The following is an 18143-nucleotide window of genomic DNA, read 5'->3' on the forward strand; positions in this document are numbered from 1 at the left end:
CACCACCATGCTTCACCATAGGGATGGTGCCAGGTTTCCTCCAGACGTGGTGCTTGGCATTCAGGCCAAAGAGTTCAATCCTGGTTTTATCAAACCAGAGAATCTTGTTTGTCATGGTCAGAGTCCTTTAGGTACCTTTTGGCAAACTCCAAGTGGGAAGTCATGTGACTTTTACTGAGGAGTGGCTTCCGTCTGGCCACTCTACCATAAAGGCCTGATTGGTGCAGTGCTGCAGAGATGGTTATCCTTCTGGAAGGTTCTCCCATCTCCACAGAGGAACTCTGTCAGAGTGACCATCGGGTTCCTGGTTACCTCCCTGACCAAGGCCCTTCTCCCCAGATTGCTCAGTTTGGCTGGGCGGTCAGCTCAAGGAAGAGTCTTGGTGGTTCCAAACTTCTTCCATTTAAGAATGATGGAGGCCACTGTGTTCTTGGGAACCTTCATTGCTGCAGACATTTTTTGGTACCCTTCTCCAGATCTGTGCCTCGACATAATCCTGTCTCAGTGCTCTACGGACAATTCCTTTGACCTCATGGCTTGGTTTTTGCTCTGACATGCACTGAACTGTGGGACCTTAAATCGACAGGTGTGCCTTTCCAAATCATGTCCAATCAATTGAATTTACCCCAGGTGGACTCCAAGTTGTAGAAACATCTCAAGGATGATCAATGGAAACAGGATGCACCTGAGCTCAATTTCAAGTCTCATAGCAAAGGGTCTGAATACATTACTAAAAAACGTTTTCGCTTTGTCATTATGGGGTATTGTGTGTAGATTGATGAGGAAAACATTTAATTTAATCAATTTTAGAACAAGGCTGTAACAACAAAATGTGGAAAAGTGAAGGGGTCGGATACTTTCCATTCTGCACTGTATGATCATTTCCATTAATTCTGTTTGAGAGGAAATGTGAAAGGGTCACTGTATGATCATTGTACTGGATCAAAATAAACAAGATAATTCAATTCAGTTTGAGAGGAAATGTGAAATGTGCACTGTATGATCATTGTACTGGATCAAAATAAACAAGATAATTCAATTCAGTTTGAGAGGAAATGTGAAAGGGTCTGATACTTTCCATTCTGCACTGTATGATCATTGTACTGGATCAAAATAAACAAGATAATTCAATTCAGTTTGAGAGGAAATGTGAAAGGCCACACATGTGGGCCAGATTCACATTAAAGGGACAACCCAAACTGTTCTCTACTGGCTTAGATATTTTCTTTTCACATTGTCCTTTCCAGGACAGTTCCAATAACAACTACAACAGCCTACTACTGAAGTTACCTCTCTCAACCACACATTCCGAGCCTAATAAGAGGTTATAGTTCAGCTTCAGGTAGACTATCTATTCTGCAGCTTTCACATTGACCATCTATTCTACAGCTTTCACATTGACCATCTATTCTACAGCTTTCACATTGACCATCTATTCTACAGCTTTCACATTGACCATCTATTCTACAGCTTTCACATTGAGACATTCACACACACTGTCCAGCAGAAAGAAGTATCTTCCCTGTGTTGTCCTCTGGTAAATAATTACCAGTTGATTCCAGTCAGTGCTCAAGGGACATGACTTGGTTTAATTGTAGAACACGCGTGTGTGTGGTGTGTGTTAGCTGAACAGTTGTCCCTCACAGTAAATGAGACAGAAACCATGTTTATTATGGTCTGTACAAGTTTTCTTTATTTTTCATTTTATTGTAAGCACAGCTTTGTAAATGCACTGAGGGAAACACAGTGAAGACTAGAATGTCACAAGAAGAGGGAGAGAATGACAACAAGAGGGAGCAGAAGAGAGGAAAGGAAAAAGGAGGGGGCGAAAGGTGACTCGACAGTTTCTGATCAGCAAATAATACATGCCTCCCCGGTGGGGAAACTAACGTGAGAGAGACTACGGAACGCGCAACAGAAAATAAAATAGATCAGGATGCAGAGTGCACACGTCCTTCAGGGACTCTCCTAAATGACGTCGTTATCGGATATTATTACATCGTTTTATAATATCATGTATAGTTACATATCCACTAGGTGATAATAATATTAATAATAATAAGCCATGTCTGGTCATAGTTTGATGTATATAAGCCTCTCCCACTCTTTCTGTCTGAAATGAGCTCATCCAAGACATGGCGGGGAGCAGTGGAAGGTACCATGGACTCCTCTGAAAGGGGTGGACATCATTAACTTTAATTTCACCCCCCCCCCTTCTACTGTGACAGTTAATAGGCTCCGGATAAAAAGATCTTGTTAAAATCATCGTCATGCACAGCCAAGCACATTATGCCTCCTATACCTCACACTCACTGCCTACGTAGCTGCTAAGAGCAGTTATGATCTACTGTGACCTGCTTATGAGCATTAGTGCTGTGCAGGGAAGGTCGTACCATGTTCCCACTGCCACAGGGTGGAACTAGCACCATTCGACGGACAGAGAATGCTTTGAGACAAAATTACACCCTACTCCCTATAGTTTGACCAGAGCCGTATGCAGTGGCACTATGTAGCTCTGGCCAAAAGTAGTCCACTCCATAGGGATTAGGGTGCCATTTCAGATTTGCCTTCAGTTTCAGCGGCTAAAACCCACTCAACCACTATGACGGACAGACTGACTGACCACAGATATACACCCCCCTATCACACACATACATGCTCCTCTACCCTCCCTCTGTTTATCCTGCCTGGGGTGTGGCTACATCATGCTGCTGTTCCGGCCCCTCCCCTATTCTACTAAAACCAGGAAGTTAAACCAAAGTTAAAACCGTTAGCGTTGAGGCTTCAGAGTGAGATCGGGGTCAGAGGGCGAGGTGTGTCGACGTCAGGGGTGAATCTCAGAGCAGGTTGGATCTTCAACGTCAGTGAAGGGAACTACAACACTCCTCTCTTCCCAGAGTGCATTGCAGAGTGCCCTGCAGTAGGTGACTTGGAGGTACCAGGAGGGGGGGTCCAGGATAGTGTGTGTGTGTCAGAGCCTTCTTATCAGCATGTTTGTGTAAGCAGATGTAAGCGTATGTGTGTTCATGTAAGCGTGTAAGTAAGTGCACATGTGTGTTCATGTAAGCATGTATGTGTTTGTGCATCCATGTAAGAGTGTGTCCTTGTGTGTCCATGTTAAGTCTCCAGAGGGAGAGTGCAGCTCCATAGTTGTCCCGTGGGCTGTTCATCTGTTCTATAGGCTGTCTGCTGGGGGCTCACCACCACTGGAGCCGGACTGGGCACGCTTGATGTACAGATTCAACAACTTCAACTGGAGAGAGAGAAGAGAGTTTGGATTGTAGAACTGAAGCAGTTCTTCTGGAATCCTCCTGATCCAGTAATATAAAATGTATTGATGAATTTAAGAATGAAGTATACTAGCGTGGATGTATTGGAACACAGATAATGGGTCTGGTTAGTAGAAAGTGGGCATGGTCACTCACTTTGCTGCCAGACAGTTGGTTGAGGTGAGGTTTTAGCTCCTCCCCTATGACTGCGTAGAGGGCCACCAGACAGAATACACAGGCCTTCCTCACACTGCTCTCAGAGTTGTCATAACCCTGCATAACATGACATAAGAGGGGTTATTAGCCTATATTACACGACAGAAGGGTTATAGCCCTCCATAACACGACAGTGGGTCATAACCCTGAATAACTAGGATGTGTTACCTGTATGTATGTATGTATGTATGTATGTATGTATGTATGTATGTATGTATGTATGTATGTATGTATGTATGTATGTATGTATGTATGTATGTATGTATGTATGTATGTGTGTGTGTGTATGTATGTGTGTGTGTGTTACCTGTATGTGTGTGTGTACCTGTGTGTGTGTGTGTTTACCTGTGTGTGTGTTTACCTGTATGTGTGTGTGTATTACCTGTATGTATGTTACCTGTATGTGTGTTACCTGTATGTATGTATGTATGTATGTATGTATGTATGTATGTATGTATGTATGTATGTATGTATGTATGTATGTATGTATGTATGTATGTGTGTGTGTGTTACCTGTATGTGTGTGTGTGTGTTACCTGTATGTGTGTGTGTGTGTTACCTGTATGTGTGTGTGTGTGTGTGTGTTACCTGTATGTGTGTGTGTGTGTGTGTTACCTGTATGTGTGTGTGTGTGTGTGTGTACCTGTATGTGTGTGTGTGTTACCTGTATGTATGTGTTACCTGTGTGTGTGTTACCTGTATGTGTGTTACCTGTATGTGTGTATGTATGTATGTATGTATGTATGTATGTATGTATGTATGTATGTATGTATGTATGTATGTATGTATGTATGTATGTATGTATGTGTGTGTGTGTGTTGTTACCTGTATGTGTGTGTGTGTGTTACCTGTATGTGTGTGTGTGTGTGTGTGTTACCTGTATGTGTGTGTGTGTGTGTGTGTTACCTGTATGTGTGTGTGTGTGTGTACCTGTATGTGTGTGTGTGTGTGTTACCTGTATGTGTGTGTGTGTGTGTGTTACCTGTATGTGTGTGTTACCTGTATGGGTGTGTTACCTGTATGGGTGTGTTACCTGTATGGGTGTGTTACCTGTATGTGTGTGTTACCTGTATGTGTGTGTGTGTTACCTGTATGTGTGTGTTACCTGTATGTGTGTGTGTGCTACCTGTATGTGTGTGTGTGTGTGTGTGTTACCTGTATGTGTGTGTGTTACCTGTATGTGTGTGTGTTACCTGTATGTGTGTTTTACCTGTATGTGTGTGTTACCTGTATGTGTGTGTTACCTGTATGTGTGTGTTATCTGTATGTGTGTGTTATCTGTATGTGTGTGTTATCTGTATGTGTGTGTTTTACCTGTGTGTTACCTGTGTGTGTGTTACCTGTATGTTACCTGTGTGTGTGTGTGTGTTACCTGTATGTGTGTGTGTGTGTTACCTGTATGTGTGTGTGTGTGTTACCTGTATGTGTGTGTGTGTTACCTGTATGTGTGTGTTACCTGTATGTGTGTGTGTGTTACCTGTATGTGTGTGTGTGTTACCTGTATGTGTGTGTGTATTACCTGTATGTGTGTGTTATCTGTATGTGTGTGTTATCTGTATGTGTGTGTTTTACCTGTGTGTTACCTGTGTGTGTGTGTGTTACCTGTATGTGTGTGTGTGTGTGTGTTACCTGTATGTGTGTGTGTGTGTTACCTGTATGTGTGTGTGTGTGTTACCTGTATGTGTGTGTGTGTGTTACCTGTATGTGTGTGTGTGTTACCTGTATGTGTGTGTTACCTGTATGTGTGTGTGTGTTACCTGTATGTGTGTGTGTGTTACCTGTATGTGTGTGTGTATTACCTGTATGTATGTGTTACCTGTATGTGTGTTACCTGTATGTATGTATGTATGTATGTATGTATGTATGTATGTATGTATGTATGTATGTATGTATGTATGTATGTATGTATGTATGTATGTATGTATGTATGTATGTGGGTATGTATGTATGTATGTATGTATGTATGTATGTATGTATGTATGTATGTATGTATGTATGTATGTATGTGTGTGTGTGTGTGTGTTACCTGTATGTGTGTGTGTGTGTGTGTTACCTGTATGTGTGTGTGTGTGTGTGTTACCTGTATGTGTGTGTGTGTGTGTGTGTTACCTGTATGTGTGTGTGTGTGTGTGTGTGTTACCTGTATGTGTGTGTGTGTGTGTGTGTGTTACCTGTATGTGTGTGTGTGTGTGTACCTGTATGTGTGTGTGTGTTACCTGTATGTATGTGTTACCTGTGTGTGTGTTACCTGTATGTGTGTTACCTGTATGTGTGTTACCTGTATGTGTGTTACCTGTATGTGTGTATGTATGTATGTATGTATGTATGTATGTATGTATGTATGTATGTATGTATGTATGTATGTATGTATGTATGTATGTATGTATGTATGTATGTATGTATGTATGTATGTATGTATGTATGTATGTGTGTGTGTGTGTGTGTTACCTGTATGTGTGTGTGTGTGTGTGTTACCTGTATGTGTGTGTGTGTGTGTGTGTGTGTTACCTGTATGTGTGTGTGTGTGTGTGTACCTGTATGTGTGTGTGTGTGTGTTACCTGTATGTGTGTGTGTGTGTGTGTTACCTGTATGTGTGTGTGTGTGTGTGTGTGTGTTTACCTGTATGTGTGTGTTACCTGTATGGGTGTGTTACCTGTATGTGTGTGTTACCTGTATGTGTGTGTTACCTGTATGTGTGTGTTACCTGTATGTGTGTGTTACCTGTATGTGTGTGTGTGTTACCTGTATGTGTGTGTTACCTGTATGTGTGTGTGTGCTACCTGTATGTGTGTGTGTGTTACCTGTATGTGTGTGTGTTACCTGTATGTGTGTGTGTTACCTGTATGTGTGTGTGTTACCTGTATGTGTGTGTGTTACCTGTATGTGTGTTTTACCTGTATGTGTGTGTTACCTGTATGTGTGTGTTACCTGTATGTGTGTGTTATCTGTATGTGTGTGTTATCTGTATGTGTGTGTTATCTGTATGTGTGTGTTTTACCTGTGTGTTACCTGTATGTGTGTGTGTGTGTTACCTGTATGTGTGTGTGTGTGTGTGTGTGTGTGTGTTACCTGTATGTGTGTGTGTGTTACCTGTATGTGTGTGTGTGTGTGTTACCTGTATGTGTGTGTGTGTGTGTGTTACCTGTATGTGTGTGTGTGTGTGTGTTACCTGTATGTGTGTGTGTGTGTGTGTTACCTGTATGTGTGTGTGTGTGTGTTACCTGTATGTGTGTGTGTGTGTGTGTGTGTGTTACCTGTATGTGTGTGTGTGTGTGTGTGTGTGTGTGTGTGTGTGTGTGTGTGTGTGTGTGTGTGTGTGTGTGTGTGTGTGTGTGTGTGTGTGTGTGTGTGTGTGTGTGTGTGACCTGTATGTGTGTGTGTGTGTGACCTGTATGTGTGTGTGTGTGTGTGTGTGTGTGTGTGTGTGTGTGTGTGTGTGTGTGTGTGTGTGTGTGTGACCTGTATGTGTGTGTGTGTGTGTTACCTGTATGTGTGTGTGTGTGTGTTACCTGTATGTGTGTGTGACCTGTATGTGTGTGTGACCTGTATGTGTGTGTGTTACCTGTATGTGTGTGTGTTACCTGTATGTGTGTGTGTGTGTGACCTGTATGTGTTACCTGTATGTGTGTGTGACCTGTATGTGTGACCTGTATGTGTGTGTGTGTGTGTGACCTGTATGTGTGTGTGTGTGTGTGACCTGTATGTGTGTGTGTTTGTGTGACCTGTATGTGTGTGTGACCTGTATGTGTGTGTGACCTGTATGTGTGTGTGTGTGTGTGTGTGTGTGTGTTTACCTGTATGTGTGTGTGTGTGTTACCTGTATGTGTGTGTGTGTGTTACCTGTGTGTGTGTGTGTGTGTTACCTGTATGTGTGTTACCTGTATGTGTGTGTGTGTTACCTGTATGTGTGTGTGTGTGTGTGTGTTACCTGTATGTGTGTGTGTGTGTTACCTGTATGTGTGTGTGTTACCTGTGTGTGTGTGTGTGTGTTACCTGTATGTGTGTTACCTGTATGTGTGTGTGTGTGTTACCTGTATGTGTGTGTGTGTGTTACCTGTATGTGTGTGTGTGTGTGTGTTACCTGTATGTGTGTGTGTGTGTGTGTTACCTGTATGTGTGTGTGTGTGTGTGTTACCTGTATGTGTGTGTGTGTGTGTGTGTTACCTGTATGTGTGTGTGTGTGTGTGTGTGTTACCTGTATGTGTGTGTGTGTGTGTTACCTGTATGTGTGTGTGTGTGTGTTACCTGTATGTGTGTGTGTGTTACCTGTATGTGTGTGTGTGTGTTACCTGTATGTGTGTGTGTGTGTTACCTGTATGTGTGTGTGTGTGTGTGTGTGTGTTACCTGTATGTGTGTGTGTGTGTTACCTGTATGTGTGTGTGTGTGTGTTACCTGTATGTGTGTGTGTGTGTGTGTGTGTGTGTGTGTGTGTGTTACCTGTGTGTGTGTGTTACCTGTATGTGTGTGTGTGTGTGTGTTACCTGTGTGTGTTACCTGTATGTGTGTGTGTGTTACCTGTATGTGTGTGTGTGTTACCTGTATGTGTGTGTGTGTGTGTGTGTGTGTATGTGTGTGTGTGTGTGTGTGTTACCTGTATGTGTGTGTGTGTGTGTGTACCTGTATGTGTGTGTGTGTGTGTTACCTGTATGTGTGTGTGTGTGTGTGTTACCTGTATGTGTGTGTGTGTGTGTGTTACCTGTATGTGTGTGTTACCTGTATGGGTGTGTTACCTGTATGTGTGTGTTACCTGTATGTGTGTGTTACCTGTATGTGTGTGTTACCTGTATGTGTGTGTGTGTTACCTGTATGTGTGTGTTACCTGTATGTGTGTGTGTGCTACCTGTATGTGTGTGTGTGCTACCTGTATGTGTGTGTGTGCTACCTGTATGTGTGTGTGTGTGTTACCTGTATGTGTGTGTTTTACCTGTATGTGTGTTTTACCTGTATGTGTGTGTTACCTGTATGTGTGTGTTACCTGTATGTGTGTGTTACCTGTATGTGTGTGTTATCTGTATGTGTGTGTTATCTGTATGTGTGTGTTTTACCTGTGTGTTACCTGTATGTGTGTGTGTGTGTTACCTGTATGTGTGTGTGTGTGTGTGTGTGTGTTACCTGTATGTGTGTGTGTGTTACCTGTATGTGTGTGTGTGTGTGTTACCTGTATGTGTGTGTGTGTGTGTGTTACCTGTATGTGTGTGTGTGTGTGTTACCTGTATGTGTGTGTGTGTGTGTTACCTGTATGTGTGTGTGTGTGTGTGTGTGTGTTACCTGTATGTGTGTGTGTGTGTGTGTGTGTGTGTGTGTGTGTGTGTGTGTGTATGTGTGTGTGTGTTACCTGTATGTGTGTGTGTGTGTGTGTGTGTGTGTGTTGTGACCTGTATGTGTGTGTGTGTTACCTGTATGTGTGACCTGTATGTGTGTGTGTGTGTGTTACCTGTATGTGTGTGTGACCTGTATGTGTGTGTGACCTGTATGTGTGTGTGTTACCTGTATGTGTGTGTGTTACCTGTATGTGTGTTACCTGTATGTGTGTGTGTTACCTGTATGTGTGTGTGTTACCTGTATGTGTGTGTGTGTGTGACCTGTATGTGTTACCTGTATGTGTGTGTGACCTGTATGTGTGACCTGTATGTGTGTGTGTGTGTGTGACCTGTATGTGTGTGTGTGTGTGTGACCTGTATGTGTGTGTGTGTGTGTGACCTGTATGTGTGTGTGACCTGTATGTGTGTGTGACCTGTATGTGTGTGTGTGTGTGTGTGTGTGTTACCTGTATGTGTGTGTGTTACCTGTATGTGTGTGTGTGTGTTACCTGTATGTGTGTGTGTGTGTTACCTGTATGTGTGTTACCTGTATGTGTGTGTGTGTTACCTGTATGTGTGTGTGTGTGTGTGTTACCTGTATGTGTGTGTGTGTGTTACCTGTATGTGTGTGTGTGTGTTACCTGTATGTGTGTGTGTGTGTGTTACCTGTATGTGTGTTACCTGTATGTGTGTGTGTGTGTTACCTGTATGTGTGTGTGTGTGTGTGTTACCTGTATGTGTGTGTGTGTGTGTGTTACCTGTATGTGTGTGTGTGTGTGTGTTACCTGTATGTGTGTGTGTGTGTGTGTTACCTGTATGTGTGTGTGTGTGTGTGTTACCTGTATGTGTGTGTGTGTGTGTGTGTTACCTGTATGTGTGTGTGTGTGTGTTACCTGTATGTGTGTGTGTGTTGTTACCTGTATGTGTGTGTGTGTTACCTGTATGTGTGTGTGTGTGTTACCTGTATGTGTGTGTGTGTGTTACCTGTATGTGTGTGTGTGTGTTACCTGTATGTGTGTGTGTGTGTGTGTGTGTGTTACCTGTATGTGTGTGTGTGTGTGTTACCTGTATGTGTGTGTGTGTGTGTTACCTGTATGTGTGTGTGTGTGTGTTGTGTGTGTGTGTGTACCTGTGTGTGTGTGTTACCTGTATGTGTGTGTGTGTGTGTTACCTGTATGTGTGTGTGTGTGTGTGTTACCTGTATGTGTGTGTGTGTTACCTGTATGTGTGTGTGTGTGTGTGTGTGTTACCTGTATGTGTGTGTGTGTTACCTGTATGTGTGTGTGTTACCTGTATGTGTGTGTGTGTTACCTGTATGTGTGTGTGTGTTACCTGTATGTGTGTGTGTGTGTTACCTGTATGTGTGTGTGTTACCTGTATGTGTGTGTGTGTGACCTGTATGTGTGTGTGTGTGTCCTGTATGTGTGTGTGTGTGTGTTACCTGTATGTGTGTGTTACCTGTATGTGTGTGTGTGTGTGTGTGTTACCTGTATGTGTGTGTGTGTGTGTGTGTGTGTGTTACCTGTATGTGTGTGTGTGTGTGTGTGTGTGTGTTACCTGTATGTGTGTGTGTGTTACCTGTATGTGTGTGTGTTACCTGTATGTGTGTGTGTGTTACCTGTATGTGTGTGTGTGTGTGTTACCTGTATGTGTGTGTGTGTGTGTGTGTGTTACCTGTATGTGTGTGTGTGTGTGTGTGTGTGTGTGTGTGTGTGTGTGTGTGTGTGTGTGTGTGTGTGTGTGTGACCTGTATGTGTGTGTGTGTGTGACCTGTATGTGTGTGTGTGTGTGACCTGTATGTGTGTGTGTGTGTGACCTGTATGTGTGTGTGTGTGTGACCTGTATGTGTGTGTGTGTGTGACCTGTATGTGTGTGTGTGTGTGACCTGTATGTGTGTGTGTGTGTGACCTGTATGTGTGTGTGTGTGTGTGTGTGTGTGTGTGTGTGTGTGTGTGTGTGTGTGTGTGTGTGTGTGTGTGTGTGTGTGTGTTACCTGTATGTGTGTGTGTGTGTGTTACCTGTATGTGTTACCTGTATGTGTGTGTGTGTGTTACCTGTATGTGTGTGTGTGTGTGTTACCTGTGTGTGTATGTGTGTGTTACCTGTATGTGTGTGTGTGTGTGTGTTACCTGTATGTGTGTGTGTGTGTGACCTGTGTGTGTGTGTGTGACCTGTATGTGTGTGTGTGACCTGTATGTGTGTGTGTGTGTGTGACCTGTATGTGTGTGTGTGTGTGTGTGTGTGACCTGTATGTGTGTGTGTGTGTGTGTGTGTGTGACCTGTATGTGTGTGTGTGTGTGTGTGTGTGTGTGTGTGACCTGTATGTGTGTGTGTGTGTGTGACCTGTATGTGTGTGTGTGTGTGTGTTACCTGTATGTGTGTGTGTGTGTGTTACCTGTATGTGTGTGTGTTACCTGTATGTGTGTGTGTGTGTGTTACCTGTATGTGTGTGTGTGTGTGTTACCTGTATGTGTGTGTGTTACCTGTATGTGTGTGTTACCTGTATGTGTGTGTGTGTGTGACCTGTATGTGTTACCTGTATGTGTGTGTGACCTGTATGTGTGACCTGTATGTGTGTGTGTGTGTGTGACCTGTATGTGTGTGTGTGTGTGACCTGTATGTGTGTGTGTGTGTGACCTGTATGTGTGTGTGTGTGTGACCTGTATGTGTGTGTGTGTGTGACCTGTATGTGTGTGTGTGTGTGACCTGTATGTGTGTGTGTGTGTGACCTGTACCTGTGTGTGTGTGTGTGACCTGTATGTGTGTGTGTGTGTGTGTGTGTGTGTGTGTGTGTGTGTGTGTGTGTGTGTGTGTGTGTGTGTGTGTGTGTGACCTGTATGTGTGTGTGTGTGTGTTACCTGTATGTGTTACCTGTATGTGTGTGTGTGTGTTACCTGTATGTGTGTGTGTGTGTGTTACCTGTGTGTGTATGTGTGTGTTACCTGTATGTGTGTGTGTGTGTGTGTTACCTGTATGTGTGTGTGTGTGTGTGACCTGTATGTGTGTGTGTGTATGTGTGTGTGTGACCTGTATGTGTGTGTGTGTGTGTGACCTGTATGTGTGTGTGTGTGTGTGTGTGTGACTGTATGTGTGTGTGTGTGTGTGTTGTGTGACCTGTATGTGTGTGTGTGTGTGTGTGTGTGTGTGTGACCTGTATGTGTGTGTGTGTGTGTACCTGTATGTGTGTGTGTGTGTGTACCTGTATGTGTGTGTGTGTGTTACCTGTATGTGTGTGTGTGTACCTGTATGTGTGTGTGTGTGTTTACCTGTATGTGTGTGTGTGTGTGTTACCTGTATGTGTGTGTGTGTGTGTGTGTTACCTGTATGTGTGTGTGTGTGTGACCTGTATGTGTTACCTGTATGTGTGTGTGTGTGACCTGTATGTGTGTGTGTGTGTGTGACCTGTATGTGTGTGTGTGTGTGTGTGTATGTGTGTGTGTGTGTGTGTGTGTGTGTGACCTGTATGTGTGTGTGACCTGTATGTGTGTGTGACCTGTATGTGTGTGTGTGTGTGTGTGTACCTGTATGTGTGTGTGTGTGTTACCTGTATGTGTGTGTGTGTGTTACCTGTGTGTGTGTGTGTGTTACCTGTGTGTGTGTGTGTACCTGTGTGTGTGTGTACCTGTGTGTGTGTGTGTGTACCTGTATGTGTGTGTGTGTGTGTACCTGTATGTGTGTGTGTGTGTGTTACCTGTATGTGTGTGTGTGTGTGTTACCTGTATGTGTGTGTGTGTGTGTTACCTGTATGTGTGTGTGTGTGTGTGTACCTGTATGTGTGTGTGTGTGTGTGTTACCTGTATGTGTGTGTGTGTGTGTGTTACCTGTATGTGTGTGTGTGTGTGTGTGTTACCTGTATGTGTGTGTGTGTGTGTGTGTGTGTTACCTGTATGTGTGTGTGTGTGTGTGTGTGTGTGTTACCTGTGTGTGTGTGTGTGTTACCTGTATGTGTGTGTGTGTGTGTGTTACCTGTATGTGTGTGTGTGTGTGTGTTACCTGTATGTGTGTGTGTGTTACCTGTATGTGTGTGTGTGTGTGTGTTACCTGTATGTGTGTGTGTGTTACCTGTATGTGTGTGTTACCTGTATGTGTGTGTGTGTGTGTGTGTGTTACCTGTATGTGTGTGTGTGTGTCCTGTATTTGTGTGTGTGTTACCTGTATTTGTGTGTGTGTGTGTGTTACCTGTATGTATGTATGTGTGTGTTACCTGTATGAGTGTGTTACCTGTATGTATGAGTGTGTTACCTGTATGTATGAGTGTGTTACCTGTATGAGTCCGGGGACTATCTCAGGCAGCATGCTGACTAGTCCTTCATGGGGGACCCTCTCTATAACTTTAGTCTGCATCTTGATGGCAGCCAGGTTGATGGGGTAGTCAGCTGACTGGATGATGGGACACAACACCTTGATACACTGGTCTGGACTGATGGATGACGCCAGCATGGCTGCAGTCTCCTCTGCCGCTCGCACCACCTAGACACAGGAACAGGGTTATAGTACCAGATTTATAGCTCCTATTCACACACAGGAACGACAGTAGGAGAGTGAATGTATGAGGGTATGTGAGAGAGATTATACCAGTGTAAATGTGTGTATGTGAGAGAGATTATACCAGTGTAAATGTGTGTATGTGAGAGAGATTATACCAGTGTAAATGTGTGTATGTGAGAGAGATTATACCAGTGTAAATGTGTGTATGTGAGAGAGATTATACCAGTGTAAATGTGTGTATGTGAGAGAGATTATACCAGTGTAAATGTGTGTATGTGAGAGAGATTATATGGAGTTTGTGTATATTATAAGGAGTGTGTGTGTACGTGCGTGTGTGTGTACCTCTTTGTGTGGGTCCTTGTGCGCCTCCAGGGCCTTCATGATGGTGAGTTCAGCGTAGTTCTTAAACCTCCAGGGCTGGCGGCTCAGAATCTCCCTCAGAACACGCAGAGCTAACGCCCTGATCACATGCTGCAGAGGGGAGAGAGAGTTTGGTCAAAGTGTGTTCGTTGCATTGATGCACATATTGAGTGTTTGTGTGTGTACCTCTCTGTCCCCCAGCGTCTCCAGTAGTAACAGGAGGATGGTTTTGAAGTGTTCATCCCAGGAGACCTGCAGGGTGTTTTCTCGAATCAGCTTCAAGAGCTCACAAAGCGCTGCCTTCCTCTCCTCCACACGCTCATTGTGATTGGACAGCTCCTTCAGCAGCTCTGACACCAGCTCTGATTGGTCAATGCTGCTGTCTGTCAGGGGCAACAGCCAAATGGGGTTCAGATTGATAAATTGATGGCAATCAGTATCTATCCCATATTACACTTCAATACATTTTGTGTGTGTGTGTGTGTGTGTGTGTGTATATGAATACATGTATGTGTGTGTGTTAGTGTAAATTAATATACAGTACCAGTCAAAAGTTGACACCTAGCCATTCAAGAGTGCTTTTTTTTTTTACTATTTTCTACATTGTTGAATAATACTGAAGACATCAAACCGATGAAATAACATATGGAATCATGTAGTAACCAAAAAAATGTTATACAACTCAATTTATTTTAGATTCTTCAAAGTAGCCACCCTTTGCCTTGATGACAGCTCTGCACACTTGGCATTCTCTCAACCAGCTTCACCTGAATTGCTTTTCTAATAGCCTTGAAGGAGTTCCCACATACGCTGAGCACTTGTTGGCTGCTTTTCTTTCACTCTGTGGTCCAACTCGTCCCAAACCATCTCAATTGGTTTGAGGTCAGGTGATTGTTGAGGCCAGGTCATCTGATGCAGCACTCCATCACTCTCCTTCTTGGTCAAATTGCCCTTACACAGCCTGGAGGTTTGTTGGGTCACTGTCCTGTTGAAAAACAAATGATAGTCCCACTAAGTTCCACTAATCAGATTGGATGGCGTATCGCTGCAGGATGCTGTGGTAGCCACACTGGTTAAGTGTACTTTGAATTCTAAATAAATCACTGACTGTGTCACCAGTAAAACACCCCCACACCACCTCCTCCATACTTCACAGTGGTAACCTCCCATGCAGAGATCATCCGTTCACCTACTCTGCATCTCACAAAGACACGGCTGTCTCAAATTTGGACTCATCAGACCAAAAGGACCGATTTCCACCGGTCTAATGTCCATTGCTCGTGTTTCTTGGCCCAAGCAAGTCTCTTCTTCTTATTGCTGTCGTTCAATAGTGGTTTCTTTGCAGCAATTCGACCATTAAGGTCTGATTCACACAGTCTCCTCTGAACAGTTGATGTTGAGAGGCCTCTCTTAGGCTGGTAACTCTAATGAACTTATCCTCTGCAGCAGAGGTAACTCTGGGTCTTCCTTACCCGTGGCGGTCCTCATGAGCCAGTTTCATCATAGAGCTTGATGGTTTTTGTGACTGCACTTGAAGAAACTTTAAAAGTTCTTGACATTTTCCAGATTGACTGAACTTCATGTCTTAAAGTAATGATGGACTGTCGTTTATCTTTGCTTATTTGGGCTGTTCTTGCCATAATATGGACTTGGTCTTTTACCAAATAAGGCTCTCTTCTGTATACCACCCTACCTGGTCTCAACACAACTGATTGGCTCAAACGCATGAAGGAAAGAAATTCCACAAATTAACATTTAACAAGGCATACCCATGAATTGAAATGCATTCCAGGTGACTTCCTCATGAAGCTGGTTGAGAGAATGCCAAGAGTGTGCAAAGCTGTCATCAAGGGAAAGGGTGGCCACTTTGAAGAATCTCAAATATAAAATATATTTGGATTTGTTAAATACTTTTTTGGTTACTAGACGATTCCATGTGTTATTTCATAGTTTTGATGTCTTCAGTACTATTCTACAAAGTACAAAATTGTACAAAAAAAGAAATAAAAACATCTGGAATGAGTAGGTGTTTCCGAACTTTTGACTGGTACTGTATGTGTGTTCGTGTGTACCGTCAGTTTGCTGGTCTGATTCGTCTAGTGAAGTATCTATGACGCTGTGTTTGAAGGGAGAGTCAGTGAAGGGGTCACGGGACCCCCGGGGAGAAGAGGAGAGCAGGGGGGTGTTAAGGAGAGACGTCTTGTTGTCCAGAGCTGTACGACCTCCATCCACCTGGTCAGCACCAGCACTACCACCCTGAGGGAGGGGGAGAGAGGGAGACACACGGTGGTATGATTCAGACAGACAGAAATGTAAGCGCTGTCAAGTGCTGTCATCGCATGCACACACACACAGTGGTGTGTGTGGGTTAGGGTTTTTATCATTCTATGGATGGAATGAGGAGAGATATGAGATCTGTTACAGTTCCTGTTAATATTTTCACTCAAACCAGAAAACCCCCTGACGGGTCAGGTGATAGGCAGGTGATGGAGTCAGTTGAGCTCTGATTGGCAGGTTGAGGATGGGTGGGCGGGTCAGGTTTCAGACTGACCTCTAGAGGAAATGTCAGCTTGGACATTGCCCTTCCTTGGAACATACCATGGAGAGGGGTGTCATAATGAATAACATCTCACATACTGTACGCACTCGGACACACACACACGATGCTCCCATCACAACCTACACTATATATATACAAGTATGTGGACACCCCTTCAAATGATTGGATTCAGCCATTTTAGCCACCCCTGTTGCTGATAGGTATATAGAATCGAGCACACAGCCATGCAATCTCCAAAGACAAACATTGGCAGTAGAATGGCACTGTCATAGGATGCCTCCTTTCCAAGAAGTCAGTTCGTTAGATTTCTGCTCTGCTAGAGCTGCCCCTGGCAACTGTAAGTGTTGTTATTGTGAAGTGGAAATGTCTAGGAGCAACAACGACTCAACCGCGAAGTGGTAGGCCACACAAGCTCACAGAAATGGACCGCCGAGTGCTGAAGTGAGTAAAAATCATCTGCCCTCGGTTACAACATTCCCTCCTGAGTTCCAAACTGCCTCTGGAACCAACGTCAGCCCAATAACTGTTTTTTTGGGAGTTTAATGAAATGGGTTTCCATGGCCGAACAGCCGCACACAAGCCTAAGATCACAATGCGCAATACCAAGAGTCGGCTGGAGTAGTGTAAAGCTGCTATTGGACTATGGAGCAGTGTAAACGAGTTCTCTGGAGTGATGAATCAAGCTTCACCATCTGGCAGTCCAAAGGACGAATCTGGGTTTGGAAGATGTCAGGAAAATGCCACCTGCCCCAATGCTCTAATGCCAACTGAAGTTTGGCGGAGGAGGAATAATGGTCTGGGACAGTTTATGGTTCGGTCTAAGCCCGTTAGTTCCACTGAAGGGAAATCTAAACGCTACAGCATACAATGATATTCTAGATGATTCTGTGCTTCCAACTTTGTGGCAACAGTTTGGGTAAGGCCCTTTCCTGTTTCAGCATGACTAAGCGAGATCCATACACAAATGGTTTGTTGAGATCAGTGTGGAAGAATTTGACTGGTCTATTCAGATTCCTGACCTCAACCCCATCGAACACCTTTGGGATGAATTGGAACGTTGACAGCGAGCCAGGCCTAATCGCCCAACATCAGTCCCCGACCTCACTAATGCTCGTAGCTGACTGGTAGCAAGTCCCCGCAGCAATGTTCCGACATCTTGTGGAGAACCTTCCCAGAAGAGTGGAGGCTGTTATAGCAGCAAAGGGGGGACCAGCACCATATTAATGGCCATGATTTTGGAATGAGATGTTTGACGAGCAGGTGTCCAAATACTTTTGGTCAAGTAGTGTTTTTTAACCTGTAAAAATACTGAATGTGTTATTTTTTCCCTGATATTAGCTTACACCACCAGATAAAAAAGCTATTTCGGGTGAAATCCACTTTGTTAGAAAGGTAGGGATGAGATGCTTTGACACCAGACAGTGCGATAACAGTTGGGGTCAGAAGGTTATGGGGTTCAGTGTCTCTCACACACAACAAGGGGAGTGGCAGGACATATCTGTTCTCAGGAACATTGTGTGTGAAGGCTTAAACCCCCAGAATTCACCTGACTATAAATAATCCTTTCTAAGGTGCATCCCATCATGTCGGTTCCACACACACACACACACACACACACACGCACACGCACACGCGCACACGCACACACACACACACACACACACACACACACACACACACACACACACACACACACACACCTCCTCTCCTTCCCTCCGTCTGACCGGTTCGTTCATGTCTTCCTGGCTACGGACGGAGAAGTTCTGGATGGCCTCTGTAACTCCTCTCAGGCTACTGTAGATGTCCTCTGAGTTCATGTTCTCTGTGTCGTAGTCAAATGCACTGTACACAACAACACATCAGTCATATTACTATCACAATAGGTCAACATTATAGGAGTGTGCTCTGAGGTCTGTGTGTGTAACCTGGGTGTGCGTGTACATTGGGA

The 18143-nt window shown here is 44.0% G+C and overlaps 1 protein-coding gene across 48 annotated transcripts in view; it reads right to left on the reverse strand.

The window, feature by feature from the left end:
• Positions 1-1670: 1670 nt before the first annotated feature.
• Positions 1671-18143, reverse strand: part of clasp2 (cytoplasmic linker associated protein 2) — a 136499-nt gene continuing 120026 nt past the window's right edge. For all 48 annotated transcript variants that reach the window (XM_046326204.1, XM_046326196.1, XM_046326193.1 and 45 more), the window contains 7 exons: positions 17896-18037; positions 15708-15891; positions 13822-14018; positions 13618-13746; positions 13051-13257; positions 3426-3542; positions 1671-3253 (listed from right to left, as the gene is read on the reverse strand). In XM_046326204.1, coding sequence (XP_046182160.1) covers positions 3176-3253; positions 3426-3542; positions 13051-13257; positions 13618-13746; positions 13822-14018; positions 15708-15891; positions 17896-18037 — 1054 coding nt within the window. In that variant the 3' untranslated portion in view covers positions 1671-3175. The remainder of the gene's footprint in view (positions 3254-3425; positions 3543-13050; positions 13258-13617; positions 13747-13821; positions 14019-15707; positions 15892-17895; positions 18038-18143) is intronic.

The sequence above is a fragment of the Oncorhynchus gorbuscha genome, linkage group LG24 (assembly GCF_021184085.1).
Source record: "Oncorhynchus gorbuscha isolate QuinsamMale2020 ecotype Even-year linkage group LG24, OgorEven_v1.0, whole genome shotgun sequence".
NCBI lineage: Eukaryota > Metazoa > Chordata > Actinopteri > Salmoniformes > Salmonidae > Oncorhynchus > Oncorhynchus gorbuscha.